Source organism: Onychostoma macrolepis, chromosome 03, assembly GCF_012432095.1.
Source record: "Onychostoma macrolepis isolate SWU-2019 chromosome 03, ASM1243209v1, whole genome shotgun sequence".
NCBI classification, from domain to species: Eukaryota; Metazoa; Chordata; class Actinopteri; order Cypriniformes; family Cyprinidae; genus Onychostoma; species Onychostoma macrolepis.
In genome coordinates, this window is record NC_081157.1 from 36,411,410 (window position 1) to 36,436,205 (window position 24,796).

A 24,796-nucleotide genomic window follows, 5' to 3' on the forward strand; every position below is an offset into this window, starting at 1 on the left:
TTTGGTTAATCTTTGAAACAGAAATGAAACCTGAGAGGTTTCCATACCTCCGATGAAAGTCCAGGTAACCAAAACTTTGAAGATTTAAAGGGTTTGTGAACTGAATCCATTTGAATTGCACAGTTTAATCCAAGTCTTCTGAAGAGATATGATCACTTAATATTATGAACAGATTTAATTTAATTTATTCTCATATAAACATGCATACATAGAGCACATCACACATGGTAAACACAGAAGCCCATAGGGATTTGTTTTACGAAGCTTTAATGGCCAATAGAGGGGCGGAAACCTCAGGTTTCATTAAAATATATTCATTTGTGTTTTGAAGATTAACCGAAGTCACAAAAGTTTGAAACAATTTGAGGGTGACTGAATTTTTGGGTGATCTCTTTAACTATAATGAAGGAACAAACAAACACACCTTGATTTTGATTTACCTACAAGTTAACAAGGTAATGATTTCTTAATTTTGTGTGTCATGTTTGCGGCTCATACAAACCTGCTGAAAAACAGCATGAAACCAGCCTTGCTGGTTGAACCAATGTCTGGTTGGGACACCAGCATCTCACTAGCAACTCAAACACAACATATGCTGGTGTTTTTTGGTATATTGGTAATTTGATCATTTCACTACCATGGTTTTTACTACAAATATAATGGTTACTAATCTAAACTTGGCAAATCTGGGGTAAGTGTGGCTTTACTACAATTCCCAGACAAGGAAATCCACCTGCATACATCCAGTTTACTCACATTTTAGTTAAGAAGCGAACGGCCAGAATTCACATCTTTTGGTTTTACTGACCTGAGGTCTGGTCAAGAACAAGGTCCTTGGCATGGAGATGTAAAAGAACAACGTATGGCATTGGAAGGCTTTCTTCTGTTCTGTTCTTGTATCCTTTTAGTTGACCCTCACACTGTGTTACTGAGTTCAACATGAAAATTTCATACTCTGACATTGCAGATGCAAATAGTAGGAAAACTACCATGACATAGCAAATGAGAGGGAAAATCCAGTTTATTGCTGAGTTATGTTTAGATCATTTGGAAATGTGACTTAACAGGAACAAATGATGCATATCACTTGCAGGATTGGCTATTCTGACATACGCATTGTTGAAAACCCATTTATCATACACAAAATAAGCATCAAATAACCATATATATATGTATGAAAATAAATGACGTCGTTTGTTTATTGTCTGATACCTATTGAACAACCAGAACTGTCCATAAATGTGGCTTTTTAAAAGCCTAGTAGATGTGCTCTTCCATTCTCAAACAAATACTGTGGTTACAAGAGACTGCAACATTTAGTGTTACTGATATGGACATGTCAGTCTTATGTGCAAATGGCTGGTGTCAAATGACCACAATATGGCCTTACTTTGTCAAAATGGCACGTACAGCATCAGCAAGATATCATCAAACCTGCAAACATGTGATAGGTTTCCTTTGCATTGAGATCAGCATATATACATTTGGTTACCAAATCTATGATCAAATCAAAGCATAGAGCAGTTTTGAGGATTCCAATGAAGTTCATAATATTAGATACACTTCAAATGAATGGAATGACTCTTCACAGACTGATAAAGATGACACAAGCATGTGCGCAGATTAGTGTGTATGAGGCAAATAGAATGCAAAAGATTTTTTTTCAATAAAATACAGTTTTTATTATTATTATCAATTCAGCATTTTTATTATCAAATGTGTTTCTAAAGTCTGTCTCCAAACAGCCTTTTTGGACTTTAATAGCAGGATGATATTTGACATTTTAATGTTGTCTCAGTTCACTGGGATTGCATTTCAAGCAAGTTGACACAACCTTCACTCCCCTGTATTTAAATTAATAAGACTGGGCCACTTCGATTTCCTTTGTCATATGTTAAAATCATGATAAAACAGAAGTAGAGTCAGATGTTTTCTTCTGTATTGTGATTATGAAAAAAACAAAAAAAACAAAAACAAATATATATATATATATATATATATATATATATATATATATATAGGGCTGGGACTTGGTCCTATATGAGCTTGCAGTTGATTGTGGGTGGATTTAAGCGGACCAAATGACTAAATAAGTTTGACTTCTCACTGAAAAGTTAGAGTTATGACATTTTGATTAAATATTACAAAGCAAAAAGAAAAATATGCAAGGATGAAATGTTCACAACAATATTAATATATAATAATATAAATACTTATGCATTTGTAAACAGGTGAATTTTCATTTCATGCTGACTTTAAACAGTTCACTAAATCTATTTAGGCTCTCACTGGTTGAAATGAGGCTGTTTGTAAATATATGCATAATTATAAGATCATACAGTGCTAAAAACTATTCACAGTCAATGATATTAAACCGAAATCCATTAATAATCTAAAAATAAACATTAATCACAAACATAAGTAATAATAAATGACAATAGCGTCAATTAGATTTTTTTTTATTACAGTTTTAACATTCAGTTCATAATTATATTGGCATTGATTGCATCAGTGTATTTTAATCTGTCTGGTGTGTGTATTTATATGATTTTTTATGCCATTATGATTTCATGTGTTAGTCTTTCTGCTCGACAGTAAGAGTAGCAGAGCACAGTGCCTCCCCGAGTACATTAGTGGCTTTGCAGGAATACAGGCCGCTGTGGTGCAGAGAGACGTTCTCTAAGGTGAGAGTACAGCTACCGTCCTCCTCATAGTCCACCTGCACACACTCCTCCTGCAGCTCACCGTCCTTCAGCCAGACCACCTCAGGGTCAGGGTACCCTGAAACATGGAGAGAAGAGGATGTGATTTCAAGAGAGACTCATCGTGATGTACTGTGGAGAACATCCATCGGTGTGTCCTGACCTGTGATGAGACAGGAGAGCTGGGCGCTGGAGCCCTGCGGGACAGTCAGGTCAGATGGAGTCTTACTGAACTCAGGTTTACTCTGAAGCTTCAGCTCCAGAGACTGCAGTGCCTTCTCTGTCTCTATAACAACAAAGAGCAGGAAACATGTATTACTGACCTGTAAAAACATCCGTCACTATATAAAAAAGGTGTTTGACATTTTCAGTAAGGCATATCACAAGCTACAGTTGTCAGAGATGTCACAAGTCACAAACTATTTTGGCCACATTCTGCGGTACGGTGTTTTACACCGGTTCATGAAACACATTGATTTTTCTTTTGTGTTTGATTTCTTTCTTACCATCCACAGGGCTCAAGCTTGCAGAAGCCTCTGGTTTAGACAATATAGCCATCCTCTTCAGAGCCAGCAAAGCTTTGCCTGTTTTCTAAAAACAAAATCATAAAAGAAGAGAATGAAGTTTACGTGCACACAAAAACAATGCATTGGAGTCTGATTAATGAACATATGACTCTTATGAGTCAGTTGAAGTGTTGGGCAGTAACTAGTTACTAGTAACTTAGTTACTGTAATAATATTACTTTTTGCAGTAACTAGAAGTGTAACTAATTACTAATAAGATTTCAGTAATAATATTACAGTTACCATCCATAAAACAGCTTAGTTACTTTTGATGCCTCAACCCTACTGATTTAAAATCCAACAATCAAATAATTCCTAGATTTATTTTCATACTTTTCATGATTCGCACATGCATGTGATGTCCCCAGTGCAGCAGGCAAGCTTTGCATATGGAAAAGCTTACATTCAGCAGATAGAAATATTGCATTATATTGATTTTGTCAGGAAAAAAAGATGATCTGAACACTGTTGTGTAAGTTGTGGCTTTACTTTACTCTGGCATTACATCCCTCTGATCAGCATGTGGTACATTATATTACTATAATTAAAAATCTTTTTGGAAAATGTAAATGTTTCTTACAAACTTCTGTGATTTGATAAAATACATAATGAAATAAAATTGTATATGGGTAACGGAAAAATTACAATTAGCTTCAAGCTACACATGACAATTAATGAGATTAATACAACACTTCTACTTGAATATCACTATCAATCGCTATTGAGTGTTTGTTATAACTTCTGACTGAGATCCAATGCGGATTCTAGAAGAATTTTATGTGGAAGATACAGTTACAACTTCTGTGGGGCGTGAAGAAAATGTAATGTAACTAGTGGTGTAACTAATTACTGTTTCCAGAAAGTAATAAGTAAAGTAACAACATTACTTTTGAAAGGAGTAACTAGTAATGAGTAATATATTACATTCTTTGAGTAACGAGCCCAACACTGGTCAGTTGTTCAAATGAATTGGTCAAAAGTGACTGATCAGTGAAGAACATGGTGAATTGCTAAAAAAGTGTGAAATATCAGAGTGCAAAAGGCATGTAGACAATTGAGTATAACGTTTTTCGTCTAAGTTTTGTTGATAATTTAGAGGCCTTATGTATTAAACTGGATACAGTAGGCTTAATACAGAGATCTACCAAATATATGCAGCGAGTAACCAGTCTTTAAGAGCATGCGCACAACGCCGAGGCTAGCTGTCTAAAAATACAATTGTGTCTGATTTTATTTCTCAGGATGTCAATTAAACTGATACGATTACATTATATTTTAAAAATAAGAAATATTGCCTTATTCCGACTGGAGTAGAAAACTCATTAAATATGTGTAAACTCTCTTGACTAGGTGTACAAGTAACAACCATGCTAAAAAAATGAAGCTAGTTAAATAAGTGATGTCTGGTAATAAGGTGTTCTTTTCCCCCATCACATTTCTGAATTACCTTCCACTTCTGCCTAGTCAGGAATTTCTTCATCTTGTTTTTGGAAAGGTTTTTGGTGCTGCTTCTGCTGTTGTCTACACAAGTATACTCCAACCAGGAATGAGCCAAGGCTTCTTCACATGACATCCTGCGCCTGTCAGAAAGTTCAACGCAGAGTTATGAATGTGTGTGTTACATTTGTGTGATGTGTGCACGGAAAGTATAGAAGTACATGAATGTACCTGACATCTTTGCTGAGCAGAGAGCTAATGAAATCCTTTGCCAGGTCGGTGATATCTTCAAAGCTCTCCTCATCAAACTCCCACTGCGCTGCTGTCACAAGAGCCAGAGTCTCAGAGTCACTTTCACCCTGGAATGGAGATTCACCGCTCAACCTTCAAGAGAAAATCAGATTCAGAAAATGTAGTGGCATTTATCACCACAAGGGGGCAGCAAGAGCTTAAGTGACCGGCAGTGTTTGAACTCACAGGATGTAGCAGATGACCCCGATGCTCCACATGTCAGTGGCCAGACAGATGGGCTCATAGTTGATGACCTCTGGAGCAACAAATTCTGGAGTGCCGTGCATCACCTTCACAGGTGTGTTAGGATCTAAAGTATACAACAAACATCCACTGTTATTTGTATATATTATTATACCTTTTATTAGCATTTTGAATTAGTTTTAATATTGCTGTTTAGGTTTAGTTTATTTTTCTTTCAGTTTTAGTTTTTTATTTATTTTAAGGTATTCATTTTTAGTTGTTTAACTTTAGTTGTAATTTGTGTCAAGTTTAAGCTTTTCAACTAATATTTATATTTTATTTCAACTTTATTTAAATGAACAACAACAAAAAAGTATTCGTTTTAGTTGTAGTTTTAGTTAACGATAATAACCCTGTAAACATTTCACTTTGAGATCCCTTACAAAAAGTTCTGTGTGTCAGCAGACCATGGTACTTTACCATAGAAATATTTGCATAGATTATACTATGAAAAATACCATGGTAATAATACCATCATTCAGATCAAATCTAGATAAACATGTTATTAACATGGTATCATGTGTTCCTTCAGTTATTGTGCACAAACTTTTACTTATAAAAGCACTCTATTATTGTATTATTTTTATATGTATTATATTACTAATATTTAAGTGTGGTAATATATTTTATTCAATGTTAATATTTCGTATTTATACATTTTTATTATATTTTATTATACTATATGTTGTTGTGTTGACACTATCATCAGTACATTCGTACCCAGCTTGCTAGCGAGTCCAAAGTCAATGATTTTAATCTGGATCCCGGTTCTGTCCACACAGACGATGTTCTCAGGTTTGAGGTCCAGGTGGACAATGTTTTGCTGGTGCATGTACTGAATCCCCTCCAGAATCTGACGCATGTATCCCACACTGGACACTTCAGTGTGCTCAAAACTATCATCTACAATGCGCTCAAACAGCTCCCCACCAGCAACACTGCACATGCACACACAGATTAAGTGCCAAAATATTATAATGACACTATTGAAGTGAATGCATTGAACCTGTTGGTATTTCTCATTTCTGAACATTTTTCTAAAAACATTGCACCTTTCAAAACACCCACATGCAAGATACTCACTATTCCATTACCATGACCATCTCAGCCTTGTTATCATATGCGGCAAGACACTGCACGAGTTTTGGATGGTGTAGGAAATTCATTAGCTCTACTTCTTTCCTCGCAGCCTCTCTCTCCTTTGTCCGACGACCTTTGTAGAACTTTCCAGCACAAACATGGCCCGTCTCCTTATGGGTCATCCGAAACACCTGGCCAAACTTCCCTCTGAGAAACATTCAGAATCAAGCATGAAATTATGCTTACAAACTCAAAGTATGCGATATTTAACGAATCATTATTTCTCAATATCCTAACTTCCTATTTATCCAGTTCTTGAGAATTAAGTGAATTTGATATTCAGCCTTAAACCAGTATTTTCAGGAAAACATTTCTTTTATCACCTCTGAAGAGTATGAATTATAGGTTATGAGTCATTTCAAACCAAATTTACAAAACATGACCCTACCCTAACATGTTGTATTTTGCATTCTTCTGGAAATCAGAATCAAGTATAGGGGTTGTTTTCTGTTTTTGATGCATGTATGCCTGTTGGAACATGTACTTATGCATGTTTTGTTATCCTTGACAAGTCCTGTGAACGTGAGCTTTGAGTCCTGCTAAATGTGTGTTTGATAAGGATACTTACACTCCGAGTTTTTCCTGGATGTTGTAGTGGTCAGTAAGTTTATCCTCTGTGTTGATGGTCACAGTCACATACTTCACTGGTTTCTCATCACAGGACTCTCCTTTGAAAGACAACATACTTTCATTTACCGTGGGACCTCAACACAAAGCCTAACTCTCTTAGATTGCATACCCTTTGGTAATGACTTTAAACATGTTCTTCCTGTTTACAATTTGGTTGCTGAGACTTGTTCCCATAAATTGTGGGAAGAGATTATCTTAAAATTATAATCAAATAGAGTGCTGCATTAACAAATATAATAAAGAGCAATTGATCTAACATAAAAGATACATTAGAGGAATAGTTCACCAAAAAATGAAAATTTGCTGAACATCTATTTACCCTCAGGCCATTCAAGATGTAAGATGAGCTTGTTTCTTCAATGGAAAATATTTTGAGAAATATAGCATTACATCACTTGCTCGCCAATGATAGAGACATCACAGTAATCCACAAGTAACTGACATAATTCAAATTCATCAATGAACAAGTTGTGAAGTGAAAAGCTGTGTATTTCTAAGAAACAAATCCATCAATAAGGCATTTTAACTTTAAACCATAATTCATAATAATGCTTCCTCCAGTGAAAAAAAAGTTCATTCCCTTTTGTCCTTTCACATCAAAATCCACTGACATATTTGCTTAGTCCTGTTTTGGACTATTTTTGCTTGTAAACTGTACTAGATCTGTGCATATTTCTCTGCTGATTGAGATAAGAAGCAATTTGAAAAAATAGAGGACTCATCATTTAGCCTGTAGCGAATGTTTGAAGTTAAAAACATCTGAATGATGGATTTGTTTCTTACAAACATGCAGCCTTTTGCTTTACAAGACATTTACTGATGTTTTTATAGCTGTTTGGACTCTCATTCTGACGGCATCCATTCACTGCAATGCATCCATTGGTGATTAAGTAATCCAATGCTAAATTTCTATAAATCTGTTCTGATGAAGAAATAAATTCCTCTACATCTTGGATGGCCTGAGGGTGAATACATTTTAAGCAAATTTTTATTTTTGGGTGAACTATTGTCTCATTAAAACTTTTATTACATTTCAGAAAAAATTTAAAACAACCTCACCTGGGTTGTCCATCCTGATTGGCTGGGACTCTTGGCTGGGTTCGCTGACCCCCACAGCGTTATAGGCTCTGACCCGGAAGCAGTATTCTCCTTGAGGCTGGAGTCCTGAGGTCACCCTGAACGAGGTGCTCTTGCACTGGGCTGTGAGCTCTCTCCACTGGTCAGTCGCACCTGGGCTTTCACAAACCTCCACCACGTATCCCGTCACAGCACTGCCGCCATCGTAAGACGGCCCAGACCAGGACAAAACCAGAGAGTGAGGGGAGAGGAGATACGCCACGGGACAGGAGGCTGGAGGCTGAGGCAGGTCTGGATAAAACACGAACATACCAATCATCAAATAGTTATACAGTTTTCATTTCACAACGTTTTATTCAGTAATTCCAGAAATGTCAGTTGAGTGTACTATTTATGTATTTATTTTAGGTTTTCAACGCTTTTTTTACAAATATCATGAATTTTTGAGTCATGAATACCAGGAATATTTATTATATAGGGTTAATCCATTTGACACAAACTGTGTCTTTTCATTTAAAATGTCAAAGAAATTAACCAATGTTAGGTAAAATTTTAAATATATGAATTGGTGTGGATGCTAATATGATTATTGTTATAGTTATCTTTATAGTTATTATTCTTAGTGTGAATGGAACTTTACATTTTTATTTTAGAAAAATATCAAATTTAGTAATTGAAAATATGCTAATCAATAAAATGTGTATGTCATTGCCTATATAAATAGAATTTTCAAATAACTCAGATCTGAGCAATAGAAATGAGCATCATGACCCAAATAACAGCTGAGGATTGTCTGACCTTACCAATGACATTCAGGGTTACTGTGTGTTGGGCTGAACTTTTGCGATCTCGTACGAATATTGTGTAACGTCCGGAGTCATCAGGAAGGGCTTCAGAAATCACTAGAGAACTGCTTTCATTGCAGGAATCAATATGAAACCTGGAGCTTTCCGCCACCTTCAGAAAGACACAACGTTATACACACAAACAGAATGCAAAATGTCTGGATTGTGTTGTGTTCTTATGTACCTCTTTTTTGTTATAGACCCAGCAAGAAGCTACAGGAGAGCTGCCTTTGAACACACACTTCAAACGGGCCGTCTCTCCAATGTGTACCTCCAGACGATCTAATGGATCTACAAACTGCAGAGGAGGTGCTGTAAACACAAAAACACAGGTGCTGAGTATCACAAATGAGACCTCTTTAATGTCTCACTTATCTTGTCTAGACAACAAAAAGGTTAAATGAAGAGAAAAGGGAGGTTTTTGCTTCACCGATTTTAATATTAAGTTGTAATCAATTTCTCTGAATTTTTCAAAAAAGACTGTATGTTTATATCATATTATATTCATAATGATGAATAAAAATTCAAGAAAATAGGACAATATAAACTGAATTTTCTTCAAAACTTCAGTTAATTACAATAATTTTTAATACATATAATTGTATATAAAATGTTTATTTATTTATAAATAATCGGAGTGTACATTCAAACTATTCTAGCTTTCACACAAAACATTACTTTTTCATTAAACAAGAGAAAACCAATGGCATTTTCCTTCTCTCATACAGTACAGATATTAAGAATTAGCTCTGGGATCATATTTACATTTACATTTATGCATTTGGCAGATGCTTTTATCCAAAGCAATTTACATTGCATTCAAGATATCGTTTTTTTTTTTTTTTATCAGTTATTGCTTTCCCTGGGAATTGAACCCATGACCTTGGCATTGTCACCTTGCTCTGTTTGAGCTACAGGAAGGCTGGAGCATATACTGTGTATGTGATAAATATAAAACCAAACTGAAATGGCAATTATTCAAATCAACACACTCAGCTGAACTTGACCAGCTAATGGTCTTTAAACAGACCTATATTAATACAGACTGACCACAGATAGCAGTGTGTTTTACATGAAAGATCAAATCACTGAAAGAAAACAACCATCATTCAGTGCTTAAATGCCTTGCCCAATTACAAACAGAAGTACCAAAGAAAATATGATAACATCTTAAAGTGACGTTTTGATGCTTATAATCTGAAAAATTCCTATTTTTATGCGTCAGTCTGATCGGTGTGTGAGCAGATTAAATTGTATTTATCTCTCTGTAAGCTATAAATACACACACAAAGGATTTAAACTAAAGCACAATTTGATGTTAAATGTTAGGTTTTTCGAAGAATATTTCTTTGGACAACAAGGATTACAATGTTTAAAGGGAATAAAGTCATTTCTAAGGTAAACATTAGTCGTCAGGACACAAAAGACTGTTTCCTGTTTTACTGTATACAACTCTAACAGACTCTGAAGGAGCCAGACAATCTGGAAGCCAAGATCAGCGGAGTAAAACACAGACTGCTCGGAGCAAATTACTCCTTTTTGAAGCAGGTCACAGTGGTTATACTTTAACTCACAATTCTAGACAAAATGCATTAAAAACATGGTGTTATTAAAATATAAAGTAAAGAAGGTGTGGGTGTGGAAGGCTATGGATCACATGGCCTTCAAGAAATGAGAATCACTAGAAAGAGTCCAAAAAAAGTCAGCTATTAAGTTACAGTATGAAGGACAAGAACAAGTAAATATTTCGAGTCAAGGATCTAAAAAAGAGCAAAAGTAGAAGTGCAGGACAGCCATGATTATGGTCTTACCTGTACCTGAGCTGCTCCTTCTTTTGACAAGCACCTCTGTAAAAACACACACAAATATGTAAAGAATCAGCTGTCTGTGTGGGTGCTTTTGTGTTAAAGTGCATGCAAGAGATAACATAAACTTTGCCTATCATATAAGGGAGGAGTCAAGTGATCAGGTGTGTGTGTGTGTGTCTAAGAAAAATATTCAACAGATTAAAGAGGAAATGCCCAACAAAACAAAACCATGTCAATCAGTCAGGAAATGCTCTTTTTATATTTGCACATTTATTATTTCTATATTTTTGTACAGAGCTTATTCTATAATACATAAACTAATGCATAAACTATGTGTAATAATTACATGGAGTAATTAGATTTTAAATAAAACAGTATTAGCAAGTGACACCACCCTAATGACAGCGATATGGGATTTTGGGAGGAACAAAAATGTTCCGTGTATTAAATGATATTTCCTATACTTAAATGCATGAGATTACTTTGTGGGTAGGGCCATTGTTTGTGACATACCTCTCTTGAGTGCTGGAGAGCATGTTATAGGACTTCCTGTCTGAGGTGACTGTGGGCCTTTAAAAACACTGATGCCATCTCGGACGTTCTGAGATGCGTTTAAGACCCCGCTTAGCATGTCAGGAGTGTGAGGATGAGAGGAATTAGGATGAGAGTGAGATGTGTTGGCAATATTGTTACGGATCCCAATGATTGCTTCATAGTCTGCAGTTGATTCGGTTCATATGGTGTGGTTGCATGAGGAGCAAACGGGAAGTAAATAATTAAATCAGAGAGAGAGAGAGAGAGAGCGAGAGAATGACATTAGACAAGGAAATTAACATTGATAACCCTGTCAATTGACATGTCTGTATATGACGTAAACAGAAACACCTGCATCGTGCTAGTAATGTAACACACTTAAAAATAAAGGTGCTTCATGATGCCATAGAAGAACCCTTTTTTGTCTAAATGGTTCCATAAAGAACATCTGAAGAACCTTTCTGTTTCACAAAAGGTTCTTTGTGACGAAAGAAGGTTCTTCAGATTATAAAAAGGTAAGAAAGAGATGGTTCTTTGACTGAACGGTTCTTTGTGGAACCAAAAATGTTTTTTTCTATGGCATCGCTGTGAAGAACCTTTTAAGCACCTTTATTTTTTAAAAGTGTATGGCCCCATATGTATGTTGAATTTGAGTTCATATTTACCTCTCACACACCGCTGCGCTGCTGGATGTTTTTCCTGCTGTGTTTTCAGCCACACATGTATAAGCCCCAGCATCCTCTGGGAGACATTCCCTAACTATCAAAGTCACCACTCCTCCCACTAATGAGGATTTTCCAAACAGCACAGGCTCACCTGAAACGGTTGTGGTACAAATGGACAGAAAGAGGGAGACAAAGGAAAAGGAGTGAATTTGTGGCATTAAGAAGAGATGGAATTACCAAAGTTTTAAAAACTTGAAAATAACGTTTGTTTGTTTGTAATTGAAATGTGTGGGACTCCTTTTATTTTAATTTTATTGAACAATTTAAATGACAAACTCCAGTAGAAGGACGCTGCATATGAAATCATAGCAAATGTGCATACAAACACATATTTATATATTGAGTCATATATCTATAGTAAAAGTATTCTCACTCAGCAAAATCAATATAAAGAAAAAACTGAACTCGCCATTATGAAGCCAGGAAACACTTATTGGCTGGTTCCCTGTGATAGTCCCTTTCAGTGCGATGTCATTTCCTTCATCCACTATACAGTCCTCAAGGGGCTCAGTGAAAAGGGGTGGATACAGATCACTAGTATGGCTGTGTTTACTACTCACTAGCTTGACAGAAGAAAGCAGAATGAGATTAGTCGTATATATTTATTATACTACAATGAAGTATGGTTTTTGAATTTCGAATCACAGTAGGAGGCAACAAAGTGCTGTCTTTATGAATGAGTCGTTAAATTATTCATTAAGCTGATTCCTTCCAACACACTCATTTCTTGAGGAACGAAATGATTCTATGATTGAATCATTGAATTGTTTACTCTACCTCTCAACATCATCATTTATTATCTCCATAAGGAGAAATTTGTGTTGAGCAATCAAGAGAGCAGACCTAATTGAGCAAATTAAAGTGAGGAACACCAGGAACAGAGAGACTCTGTTGCTTCATTCGGTAGATTTTTCATCGAGGGAGCAAAAATATACAAAATACTTGGCAATACTTTGTCTAAAATGTAAGTTTCTCAATATTACTTGTTTATTGAGCTCTTGCATAAAAGCAGGATCACACATACAAGTGATATTGCTTAAATATAATGCTGCACATTGTTGTCAGCATGTTTTAAGCATTAATAATAATCATGTTATTATGTTTACTAGGTATTTATTTAGTAAATTAATTTAAAACCTTAATATATGGGCATGGTTTTAATACCTTTTAAATCTTATGGTGATGACGATGATGATTATTTTTGCAATAGCAAATAATATATTTATATGGATTTGTGAATCATAGACTTGTATAGTGTTTAACAATAAGTTCACACAGGAAGAGCCAAGGCTCATATAAATGAAGAGAGCAGCTGAAGAGATGTGTTTGTAAATAGCTGTTGTATGTTTCAACATCCTCGCTGTCACACCTTCTGTCTAGAAACACCACGTAAAAATGACAAAAAGCAATAAAATTTATCATGAGAAAATTAAACAAAGCAATTATTATAACAAAAGTTGAACATAACTAACAAAAGTTAATTGTGACTCAAAAGAGCGGATTGAAATCAGACCACAGGCTTGAGCTAAACTGTGATCTCATCTGACACTCCTCCAACAAACCTGTTTCTGTTTAAAATACTGCAAGTTACCTTTCATTCAGGGCTGTGGGGGCGGAGCCTTGTATAATATAATTAACCCCATAAGCATTTGTGTTTAGTAACTATAAAATGTGACCGGCCCCTTTTATATTTGTGATGCTGTCTCATGTACACATAATTGATGTGGTCTTCTTAATCTCATTCAGCTAAGGGATGTATGACATGTAATTTCAGGTCAAGAAACAAGTCATTCTAGTCCTCTTTGCTGTATCAACATTGGACCAAACACTTTTGTTCTCACTGACCTGGTAGATCACATGATTTGCTGTCTTTTGCCCTGGCCTAATGTAACCATGTAATCCTTGTTTGTTCATGCAAACAAGGATTTTTTTTTTTTTTTTTTAACTGGTTGTTCTGGCAACTCACTGCATCGGAAAAATAAAATGGTGACTCCAGTTCTATGAAGAACAAACTGAAACGTTTTAAGTTTCATTCTTTGTACTTCTGCTGTCATGTATCAGGTGATAAGATCTAAGAAATGAAAGGAAGGAACTGCAGTGTTGTAACTGTGCAGTTAGAATAGAGCACTAGCATCAAACATACATGTCCCACACAAACCGGTGCAGAAAACAAAACAAAAGCCTGCTGTTCAAATTAGCAAGGAAGGAATTTCCTGCCAATAGTGACCTCTTGCCTGGTCAGTAATTTGCATCCTGAGACAGATAAGATACAGTGGGGTTCCAAAGTCTGAGACCACTTTAAAAATGTGACCCCCCCCCCCCCCCCCATTTAAACCTGTAAATACACAGAAAGCTTTAAGTTTGGGAACATTTCCTCTTAAACAAAGTAAATTAATGATGTAAAATGAAGAAGAAATTAAAATGCTTTTTTAGATAACCTAAATGTGCTTCATGTTGCAACATCTATACGACCTGTTATGTCGTACATGTTTTTCAAAAAGTTTTAATCTAAATAAAAAACCTGACAAATTAAGTTACAACAACAAAATGTTGTATGGGTTAAATCAGTGGTCGTCAACAAGGATTATTTTTACATTAAAATAATCTACTTTCTTAAAAATCTTATTATTTTTTACAATTATTATTAAATTCTCATTCTTATTCTTTATTCTAATTCTTTAAATTTTAAAATGATAAAAGAAAACATGTCAAATCAGTTCAGATGCAAAAGCCTCTAAGTGCCGTCTGAAATTTTTTTTTTTGAAATGTTTATGTTCAGTTATTTCACTTTAATCATATAGAAAATGGCCTGTAAAACATTGCCATTGGAGTAAAATAGCTGAACCTAAACAGAGGAGCCTGCTAAAACTCCTAATTTTAGATGAAAATTTCAGACAACACATCTGAACTCTTCAATTATTCCTCTCAACAACTGTTGAACTTTTTTGTTTTTAATTTAATATACATTTCTTGATACGTCTGCAGTCACAAGAATAAATGTGGTTAATGAATTCCCCATTTCTGTTAATACAAAAACGAGATCAAAGTGGCTTTGTCATATCTACAGCAAGACATACCAGAAAAAATGATTATAGTTTATATGAGAGGCCTTTGGATATTGTTTTGCACAATTGCACAATCAATAAAATGAAAACGGTTGAGAATCCCTGGATTAGATCAAGTACAAATAGATCCTTGAGGTATCACAAAATAAAACTAAAAGCATTTTTGGATCCTAAAATATCAGACATCAGCCTGATAAAAAACAAATCCATTCAGGCATATCATCTGGTGTAAACAAACCATAGGGACGTCAAACATAAGTATGTTCAGGATTTCCCCGTCTAAATCTGGCTGAATGCAGTTATACACTGAACTCTTCTATCACTTGATTATTATCCAAATGCAGTGAAAGCGAAAAACAAAGTGCCTGTCATTCTCTGATGTCTGCTGCATGAACACTGATTATTAACCATGACAACTCTTTGAGAGGGCTTGTTTTAAGAACAATGCTTCCTGAAGAGATCAGGTATTTAACCGCAAGTACAGACCATGTTAACCTCAACAAGTATTTACAGACAAGAATCCAACCGGCTTGCATATACAAACACAAATAGACTCTCTCGAGTATGCAAATACTGACAGACACACACTCACAAACACCTGTGTGTAGCAGCAAGAAATGTCCAGACTTGCCTGCATTGGATGTCTCTCCAGGCTTCCTCACAGCTGTGGTGATTGTGGGGATGTGTGCGGGTTGGGACACTTGTCCGTTGGCCCCCTTTGACTGGGAGCTTGACAGCTGTATCCTGAAAGTGGACACATAACGTGTCTTCCCATCAGCAATACTCATTTCTCCTATCAGTATAACCAGTTTCATAAAATCCAAGTCATTTCCCAGCTTTCTTATCAGGTGGCTCGTCCTTTCCTGTGTCTCTGAGTCTCTGCTATGCACACATGTCCTCTGTCCTGAGCTGTTCTCTGCATCTCTTTAGTTTCTGGCTCCTCCCCGCGACTGAAGCCTCATTCAATCGGTCTGCAGAACACTGTCCTCTTGCTGGGTTCGACTCAGCGCCTTGTCACAAACCCCACCCGCAACTATCACAACATTTCACCGTACATCTTTAACACAGTTTCTTTTCACACATACTGTGACTGTGGTAAAAGAGAAAGAGAAGTGGTGATAAGAGAGAGCGAGTGTATGTTATATTTACTAGTGATTCTGAAAAGTAAACTATTTTGTGTCGTGTCAGTGATGTTTATTTGGATGTTTGTGTGAAAAGGGAGACAAAGATACTGAATCAAAGGTCAGGCATTCCCCATTCCTTTTCCCTCTCTAATTGCTGTCATGTTATCAGTTGAACTTTGGTTGTTCTGTTTTCCCAATAAAAGAAAAAAAGAGTCTCACTGGACTCACTGAGCCTGCATGTATAAGTACATTTGTGACCCTGGACCACAAAACCAGTCTTAAGTCGCTGGGGTATATTTGTAGCAATAGCCAAAAATACATTGTATGGGTCAAAATTAAAAAAAATTATTTTATGCCAAAAATCATTAGGACATTAAGTAAAGATCATGTTCCATGAAGATATTTTGTAAATTTCTATGCGTTTTATACGTAAATGTATACAAACTTCATTTTGGATTAGTAATATGCATTGCTAAGAACTTCATTTGGACAACTTTAAAGGCGATTTTCTCAATATTTATATTTTATATTTTATATTTAGCACCCTCAGATTCCAGATTTTCAAATAGTTGTATCTCGGCCAAATATTGTCCGATCCTAACAACCCATACATCAATGGAAAGCTTAATTAGTCAGCTTTCAGATGATGTATACATCTCAATTTTCGAAAAATTGACACTTAAGACTGGTTTTGTGGTCCAGGGTCACATTTGAAGATAGAAACGGTTCAAAAGTTTGGGGTCCGTAATTTTTCAAATGTTTTTGGCAGACGTCTCTTATGCTCAGCAAGGTTGCATTGATTTGATTAAAAATGCCGTAAAAATGGTAACATTGTAAAATATTATTACACTTTCATATGATTGTTTTCTATTTTGATATATTTTCAAATGTAATTTATTCCTGTGATGACAATGCAGCCAGCCATTACTCTAGTCTTCAGTGTTCTTCAGAAATCATTCTAATATGCTGATTTGCTGCTCAAGAAACACTTCATATTATCAATATTAAAAAGTTGTGCTGCTTAATATCTTTGAAGAAACCATGACACATTTTTTGAAAAGAAAGTTCAAAAGAACTTAATTTATTTGAAATAAAAATCCTTTGGTCTTGTTAATGTCCTTACCGTCACTTGGTCAAAATAATTTCTTTAAAAAAATTGTACTGACCCTAAAGTTTTGAACAGTACTGTGGTTGTTTGACTGCTCTGGAGGTAGTTTTATTGATCAGTTATGTACATTTATGTCATGACAACTCTTTGAAGATTTAAGTATGTTAATGGATATGACAATGTTAATGTATTTGGTCTTTGCGAAATAGATCTGCTATATGCTGCTGCTGCTGCTGCTGCTGTTGGTTATTGCTGTTGTTGTAGATCAGGGCTCACCAAGTTCGGTCCTAGAGGGCCGGTGTCCTGCAGAGTTTAGCTCCAACCCTAATCAAACACACCTGAAGCAGCTAATCACTGTCTTACTAGGTATACTGGAAACTTCCAGGCAGGTGTGTTGAGGCAAGTTGGAGCTAAACTCTGCAGGACACCGGCCCTCCAGGATCAAGTTTGATGATTATTGTTTCTGCTGCTGCTGAAAAGCAAGTACAGGAACTTGCTACTGCCAGTGCATACGCCGATACAGTGCTGTGAGTATTTAAGACGTACTGCTGCTGCACAAATAGCACATCTAATAACTTGTAGCAGATCTATACAGGTGGAGCTGGGGAGGTGGAGGGTTTCAGAAGAACTCTAAAAGCGCGCTGCGAGCTGCTCTAGTGAATGCTGACAATCCATTTAAATGTAAAGCAGTAAGCTCATTGGCTACGTATGCAACATGAACCAATCAGCTTGTGCCAAGTAGTTTAACGCTGAGAATATCATCAGTTTGTGTTAACGACCCATCAGCCTGCACCATCTAGAGTTTCATGACAGAACTTGGCATTTGTATCAGGTATGGCATGTAAATGCAAGTTCATTCTAACAAACATTGCAGTGGTTACTGGGTTATATTGAGTCAGTGTGAAAATGACAGTTATGTTTCCAAACAGGCAACTTAAGACAGTCTGAACTACTGGTGATGTTCGGTCGATGTGAACCAGCCATTAGGTCAGAGAATCAAAAGATCCTAAGGAGTAACTTGTATATAAACAGCATTTGAACTGTATGCACACCAAATATTTTGAAGGAGTGTAATGAACAAAAATCAGTGTGAAAATCAGATAGGTAAACTGAACAAAACTCCCGTTCTCATCTTTGTGTGTGTGTGCAGTGGTGTGTGTGATGAGGAGCTGTTTGCTTTGGACATGCCAGTCCACAGAGAAACCCAAACATCCCACTAAAGACCTTGAACGTGTGAACAGACTCTGACTCATTTGGAATCAATAATGCAGAATAACAGTTTAACAGTACATGTAACTGAGACTAAAAATAAATGTTTGTTAAAGTTACAGTAAAATGACTGAAATATTTGCTTGCCAGGAGCTAGAGGAAGTCCCACAGCTTTTTTTTTTTTTTTTTTGGAAGCGAGTGAAGTGATCCGTTAACTGTTTAAGGAGGTAGTGCACAATCAAACCATCAAAGGTCTGTTAATGTTCTTATGGCAGGAATGTAGACAGGAAGATCCTGGAAAACAACCATGAATAACTGGAAACAAAAAACAAAGCATCTGACAAATAAATATTTGACTTATAAGTCACATGTGGAGGATTTCCTTTACGTTTCCAAAAAGTAGTAAAGTGACAGCCTCAAAAGTAAGATGAACAAGCACAATTACTATTTAATAATAATAATAATTATTATTATTATTAATAATAATAATAACAATAACAACAAGTATATTTATACTTATTATAATAATAAGTACTATTGTTAGTAGTATTATTAATAATAATAATAATAACAATAATAAGTATTATTATTATTATTATTATTTATAATACTACTACTACTAACAATAATAATAATCTCAATGTTAAAAAAAGAAAGCATGGAAACAACGTTAGTGCTTGTAGACATAATTTATTATTGGACCAAAAATAACTATTGAACTGAGTGTTTTGTGAAATAAATATTAAATATGTTCTAATAAAGATAGTGGACTTCAGTAGTTGCCATAAACAAATGATATAACATTTAAAAAACAACAACTTGAAATATTGCTACTGAGATTTTTGCACACTCTAGTGGAAAGAATGAGGAATGAAGTGTGAAAATGTCTGACAGTGTGTGTCAAAGGCCTGTGACCTGAATGAAAGTTGAAGTAACTCTAATGTAGTTCTTCAGCAGAGTTATCTGACACACACCTGTGGGCTCCCATATTGTCATGAGCATCATTGTCTCTCCCGTAGCTTTTATTGACTTTTCAGGTGTATGTGGGCTGAAAACCGGCTCCTGCTTGGATAGGTAGGTATAGCCAGCGTAAATAAATAAGGATGAATGAAACAAATCTGTCAGAATCTGTCCATGACTGAACAACAAAACACTTTTGAGGATTCATGACTCTGAAGGCCATAGAAAAATGGTGACGTGACATGCAGTCATTATATTGAAGCAGATCTGTGTAGAATAGTCAGTGATTTATTGTGGTTTATTTAATTTGTGCATTTAGTTATATTTTCATATGTTTCCTCAGAGTCTGGCTAAAATACAAATCGCTGTAATTCTCAACAGCTGTCGGCATGTGTTGAAAATGCTCCTATTGAAGTTTCTCTTATTCTCTCAAAGTTTCAACACTTCAGTGACATATTCAACACAAAGCAATGTTGTATATTTACTTGTATGGTTTCCTGTGGTATATGGAATCCAGTACACAAAGATTTCCTGTTTGATCATTTTGACGTTGCTTTGATTTTCTTTAGATGGGGGTTAAAACATGAAACACTTCTGGGAAATTGACATGACCTGATAAACTCCATATAAGACTGTTTCAAACAGCATTTATTTAAACAGCATGATATATATAATATCTTTAAGAAAAATATAGAAAATTTGTATTTAAAAAAAAAAAAAATGTTTTTCCATACAGCGAGACCATCAAACTAATAACGGAAAAACATATTTCAGTGTAATTCTGTTTTGTTTTTTTAATCTGATTAATAGCAAATGATGAATATGAACTTGCTAAGACATAATGAAAAGTTTGCAGTCTTATTTTAGTAATATTTATAGTTTTATTAATATTTTTCAATTTTCATTTACATTTTGTTAAGGCTTTTGTAATTTTTTACATTACCTTTTAGGTTTAATGTATTTTTATTTCAGTTTCATTTTTTACAATTACAATTATTACTTTAGTTGCCAAGGCAAAATTTCTAATTTCATTAAATTATCATTAAGCCTTTCATCTTATGTTTATATGTAAAATTTTATTTCAGGTTAATTTAATTTAACACATTTTTTTTTAATAGTTTTGTTTGAAGTTTGAGTTAAAGATAATAGCCATTTTTGGGTATGGTGCCTCTTTGGACTTAAAGAGACTTGAGAAAGTGATAATAACAGTGGCCAGCAGATGCCAGTGTTTCTATGTTAACTCTACTGTAAGTACAGTAAGCGGGACCTTCATATCATTTTACATGTTTGCTACAGTTGTTTCATGGATGTCTTCAGGCAGTTGCATGGATTCCCCCCCTCCCCCCCGTACTCACTTCCTGTTACACAAACTTGTTTTTTCTTTATCTTTCTCCCTCTTCTTGTCTTTGAGTTCACGCATTTCCTATAACTAAAGCATGAGCTCTCATTTAATCAAGCAGTCTGACTGAACTAGTTTTCAGAGATCTGAGAGTAGAAACTCATACTGTAATGCTGTGTGTGTGTGAGACTAACTCTTACCTCCAATCTGGGGCCTCTCTCTGGGCAGGTCCCAGATGGAAGTGATTACTCTGGGAGGGAGAAATTACAGAGCAAATGTACAGCCCATCAACTTTACACACACACATACACACAGACATACAGACGACAAAGGCAAAAACGGCAAAACTCCCCCTCACTCTCTCTTTTTCTTAGTCGAACTCGCACACTGCTCTCGCTTCCGTCATTTTGCCTACAGCGGTATATTTCCGCTTGGCTCTCTGTCGGGACAACGCGACTATACGCTAGCCACCTTGTCTCTCCTCCTCTCCTCTCAGCAAGCATGTGTGGGTGGGAATGGGATTGTAAATTCCTAAGGATGAGCCATTTTAAAGGCCTCTATTAAAGCCCTGACGCAAAACGACTCGCCTGTCAGGAGCCAGAGCTGTAACTCATTACCTGAGGAGAGGGAGATAGGATTCACATTACAGCTCCACCCCAAGCCCAAACCACCACCCCGGGTCAGCTCACACCAGGCTACAGGCCGTATATCCACAACGCAACACAGTCACGTCACGAAGAAGCGTTTCATACAAATACAGGCACTTCACACCAAACTGCCATCCAGCTTTCACAGCTAACTATCACTGTTTGTGCAAAAGAGCATGATTACCGCAACTTGACCAATGAAACGACAAGCATTTCTAGAGGCACCATCCAGAAAACTGCATTTGTGCATGTAAGCTTCGTATCTTAACAAATTCTCTATTTTTGAAGCGATAGTTCATCCATATGAAAATTGTCATAATTTACTATCTATTGACTATCATTGTATGGACAAAAAGAACAATGAGACATTTATAATGATAACCTCTTTTGTGATTTGCAGAAGAAAGAAGTTATGCAGGTTTGGACTGACATGAGGGTGAGTGTGTGATAACAGAATGGTCATTTTTGGATGGACTATCCCTTTAACAAGTCAAATAAAGTTATTTCTGTCTTTCATCTGTTTCTAGATTAATGCATTGCACAAAACCTACTTAAAATTAAAATGTTTGTCAAAAAAAGAAAAAAAGTCAACCACATTTTTTTTCATTACTTTAACTCAATCACAATTTGTCAATTACTTTTATCAATTTACACTTTTTTTAAACATGAGATTCAGCTTTGTTTTTTTAATTGAACTAAAGTTGAAATGACTTGTATAGAAAATTTGATTATACTTAAAAAATTAAGGCATCAACTGAATTGAAGTTTTAGTGTAGATGTTCAGTGATTTACTTTGAAGTTTACTTTGAGGTTATGAAGTTGACATGGGATGCAAAAATAAATACAGTCATGCAATTTTTGTAACCAACGGTCGTTTCTACACACTTGGCATCCGGCACTGAATCATCCACTGTAATCTCTCAATATCCGTTCCGGTCCATCTCAATTTGTTGCCAGTCCCAATCTTTTGCTCTCAAACATGCAAGCTCACACAGAAGGCCATCATTATCCTCTCTGGGTGTCCTGCTCTGTAAATAGCCATCACACACAGGCACACAGTCATAACACAGCTGTCGTCACTTTTCTGAACAGCAGCTGGTAGCAGAAGTTGTTGTTGCCACACACACACACACACACACACACACAGACTCCTCAATTCTTCCCTTTGGCAAATCCACCCACAGACCCAGGCTTACTTTAAGAAAAAGATAAATATGCATGCATAGATGTAAGCTAGCACACATGCACTAGACACATACAGGTATGATTTCTAGAATTTTTCAAAACTGGAAATATTTCTCCTGCATTTAATGTATCATTGAAATTCGTATTTAGAAGTACGCTAATATTATATATTATAATATATTAAATGATATATTATATATTTTTTGTGGAAACAGTGATGTATTTTTGAGGATTCTTTGATGATAGTTCAAATAACAGCATTAATTTGAAAAATAAATATTTCTGAAACAATATAATTATCTTTACTGTCACTTTTTAATTAGTTTAATGCATCATTGATGTAAAAAACTTCTTTTAATGTCTTTCTTATTTCTTTCCCCACAAAAGAAGACATGTGGTCACACACTTAAATACTGAACAGTAATGTCAGTTTCTCTGTGTCACAGACGCCTCAACAAATCCATTTCTGCACAGGAAGTAATTCTCACAGAGGAAGGTGGAAACAGGAAAACAAACTTCTTCCTGTTAGTGGAAAGATGGAGGGATGCTGATAGAAGGTCAGTAAAGTGGTCAGTGGCTGGGAAACAATACTGTGTGTCCACCACATGCCTTCATACACTGAGATATTTAAAGAAATAAAGATTCTTGAACAGACAACATAATTCAAAATGTCTTGTGAAATCTAAACTTCCTATGTGTGTGTGTGTGTGTGATATAATCAGTATGTGATCTGATGGTTAGCATTCCTCTGCCCACTATTTAGCTTGTCCCTTCATGTCCCAGTGGAGGAGATAAAGGCTATTTAATTCAACAAGCATAAAAAAGAGTGAACACACACACACACACACACACACACACACACACACATGCGCATGCATACATCAGAAAATCTAAACCCAACATAGTTTTTCTCTCTCTATTAAGCTGATAAATGTTAGTTTTGTCTAGTTTCTCCTTTATGTCTGCTCTCACATATAGCGTGCATCATAGCATTACATGTTTAAAAACGTCTGCATTCTCAAACCTGTTAGAGTGAAGAAGTTCTGAGAAAATGCTTTGACCTGCATGTGTCTCTTACAGAAGATGTGAGTGAAGACAGTGGAAGTCTGGGAAGAGTGAAGATCAGTATTAACTAAAGCTTCTACTTTGGCAAACCATCAACAATTGTAACACATGCCAACAGCATGGAGCCAATTCACTCAGTATTCCTCCACTTCTGTTACAACAGGAAGAACTAAAGAACACAAATCAAATAGATACGCCTAAGTATTGTTTTGGAATCTGGTATCATTTTGAACTTATAGTGTGTACAAATTAACCCAGTGGTAAAGTTAAAAAGAAAGTTTGGTAACACATTAAAATAAGACTCCAGTTGTTAACATTAACATGAACTAATAATGAAAAATACATGAAAGCATTTATTCATTTTAGTCAATGTAAATTTCAACATTTATTAATACATTGTTAAAATCAAAAGTTGTATTTGTTAATGTTATTTAATGGACCTGAGCTAACATGAACTAACATTAAAAATACTTATAAAGTTAATGATATTTTCATCATTTATTAATCCATTATTCATTTAAAGTTGTATCTGTTAATAATGGACTCGAGCTAACATGAAGAATGAACAGTTGTATTTCTATCAACCAATGTTAACAAAGAAAGTGTTGATTGGCTGCTGTTATTGCTATTATTGGCCTGAAAGTTAAAGGCTGTATGTTCTGTTCAACAGTCTTTTGTTCTCCACATAATTTTGCTTCTTGTTTATCCTGGACAAAATATATAGTGGGAAAAGAGCTCAGTATTGCTGAATTTTCCACATTATCATCTCAACCGATCGCACAAACCCATCATGGAAAGCGCACTTTACCCTCCACTCCAACTTTTTATTACTCCATTGTTTCGTTGTTGCATTTATGCTTTCCTCCACCTCCTTCTTTGGTAGGAAAGGCAAACAGGGATTGTCATCAACTTGAACCATACTCAAAAATCAAGCCCCTAGGCAAGTCAGCCATCTCACGCACACACACACACACACACACACACACACACACACACACACACACACACACACACACACACACACACACACACACACACACACACACACACACACACACACACACACAGAGACACAGACACAGGATATAAGCTGTCA

General features: G+C 35.7%; 2 protein-coding genes and 1 long non-coding RNA gene across 4 annotated transcripts; 1 reads left to right on the forward strand and 2 right to left on the reverse strand.

Annotated features, from left to right (window-relative positions):
• Nucleotides 1–1,956: 1,956 nt before the first annotated feature.
• Nucleotides 1,957–11,514, reverse strand: mylk5 (myosin, light chain kinase 5). The gene is made up of 14 exons (XM_058771510.1): nt 11,253–11,514; nt 10,743–10,778; nt 9,116–9,243; nt 8,890–9,043; nt 8,069–8,377; nt 6,948–7,047; nt 6,323–6,526; nt 5,960–6,177; nt 5,183–5,306; nt 4,937–5,089; nt 4,716–4,848; nt 3,209–3,293; nt 2,866–2,988; nt 1,957–2,781 (listed from the first exon to the last, which is right to left on the reverse strand). The coding sequence occupies exons 1-14, from the start codon at nt 11,368–11,370 to the stop codon at nt 2,576–2,578; spliced, it is 2,091 nt and encodes a 696-aa protein (XP_058627493.1). The 5' UTR covers nt 11,371–11,514; the 3' UTR covers nt 1,957–2,575.
• LOC131537835 (uncharacterized) lies at nt 8,235–24,151 on the forward strand. 2 transcript variants are annotated; one of them, XR_009270401.1, is made up of 5 exons: nt 8,235–8,375; nt 9,132–9,263; nt 21,851–21,886; nt 23,082–23,192; nt 23,716–24,151. It is a non-coding gene; the product is annotated as an uncharacterized LOC131537835 (long non-coding RNA). The 2 variants fall into 2 exon arrangements; XR_009270400.1 differs by having other exon boundaries at nt 9,132–9,240.
• Nucleotides 11,935–15,977, reverse strand: LOC131537834 (myosin light chain kinase, smooth muscle-like). Its single transcript, XM_058771511.1, has 3 exons — nt 15,695–15,977; nt 12,408–12,557; nt 11,935–12,089 (listed from the first exon to the last, which is right to left on the reverse strand). Exons 1-3 carry the CDS (start codon nt 15,876–15,878, stop codon nt 11,935–11,937), a joined length of 489 nt encoding a protein of 162 aa, XP_058627494.1. The 5' UTR covers nt 15,879–15,977.
• Nucleotides 24,152–24,796: the final 645 nt, after the last annotated feature.

Coding starts and splice junctions, on each gene's coding strand:
- mylk5 (XM_058771510.1), bottom strand. CDS start 11,370: ATGCTAAGCGGGGTCTTAAACGCATCTCAGAACGTCCGAGATGGCATC. Junction 6,527..6,947: donor ATCCAGGAAAAACTCGGAGT/GTAAGTATCCTT, acceptor AATGTTTCTCAG/AGGGAAGTTTGGCCAGGTGT. Junction 5,307..5,959: donor TGGACTCGCTAGCAAGCTGG/GTACGAATGTAC, acceptor TGTATACTTTAG/ATCCTAACACACCTGTGAAG.
- LOC131537834 (XM_058771511.1), bottom strand. CDS start 15,878: ATGAAACTGGTTATACTGATAGGAGAAATGAGTATTGCTGATGGGAAG. Junction 12,558..15,694: donor TGGAGAGACATCCAATGCAG/GCAAGTCTGGAC, acceptor CTGTCAAGCTAG/TGAGTAGTAAACACAGCCAT. Junction 12,090..12,407: donor TGTTTCCTGGCTTCATAATG/GCGAGTTCAGTT, acceptor CAACCGTTTCAG/GTGAGCCTGTGCTGTTTGGA.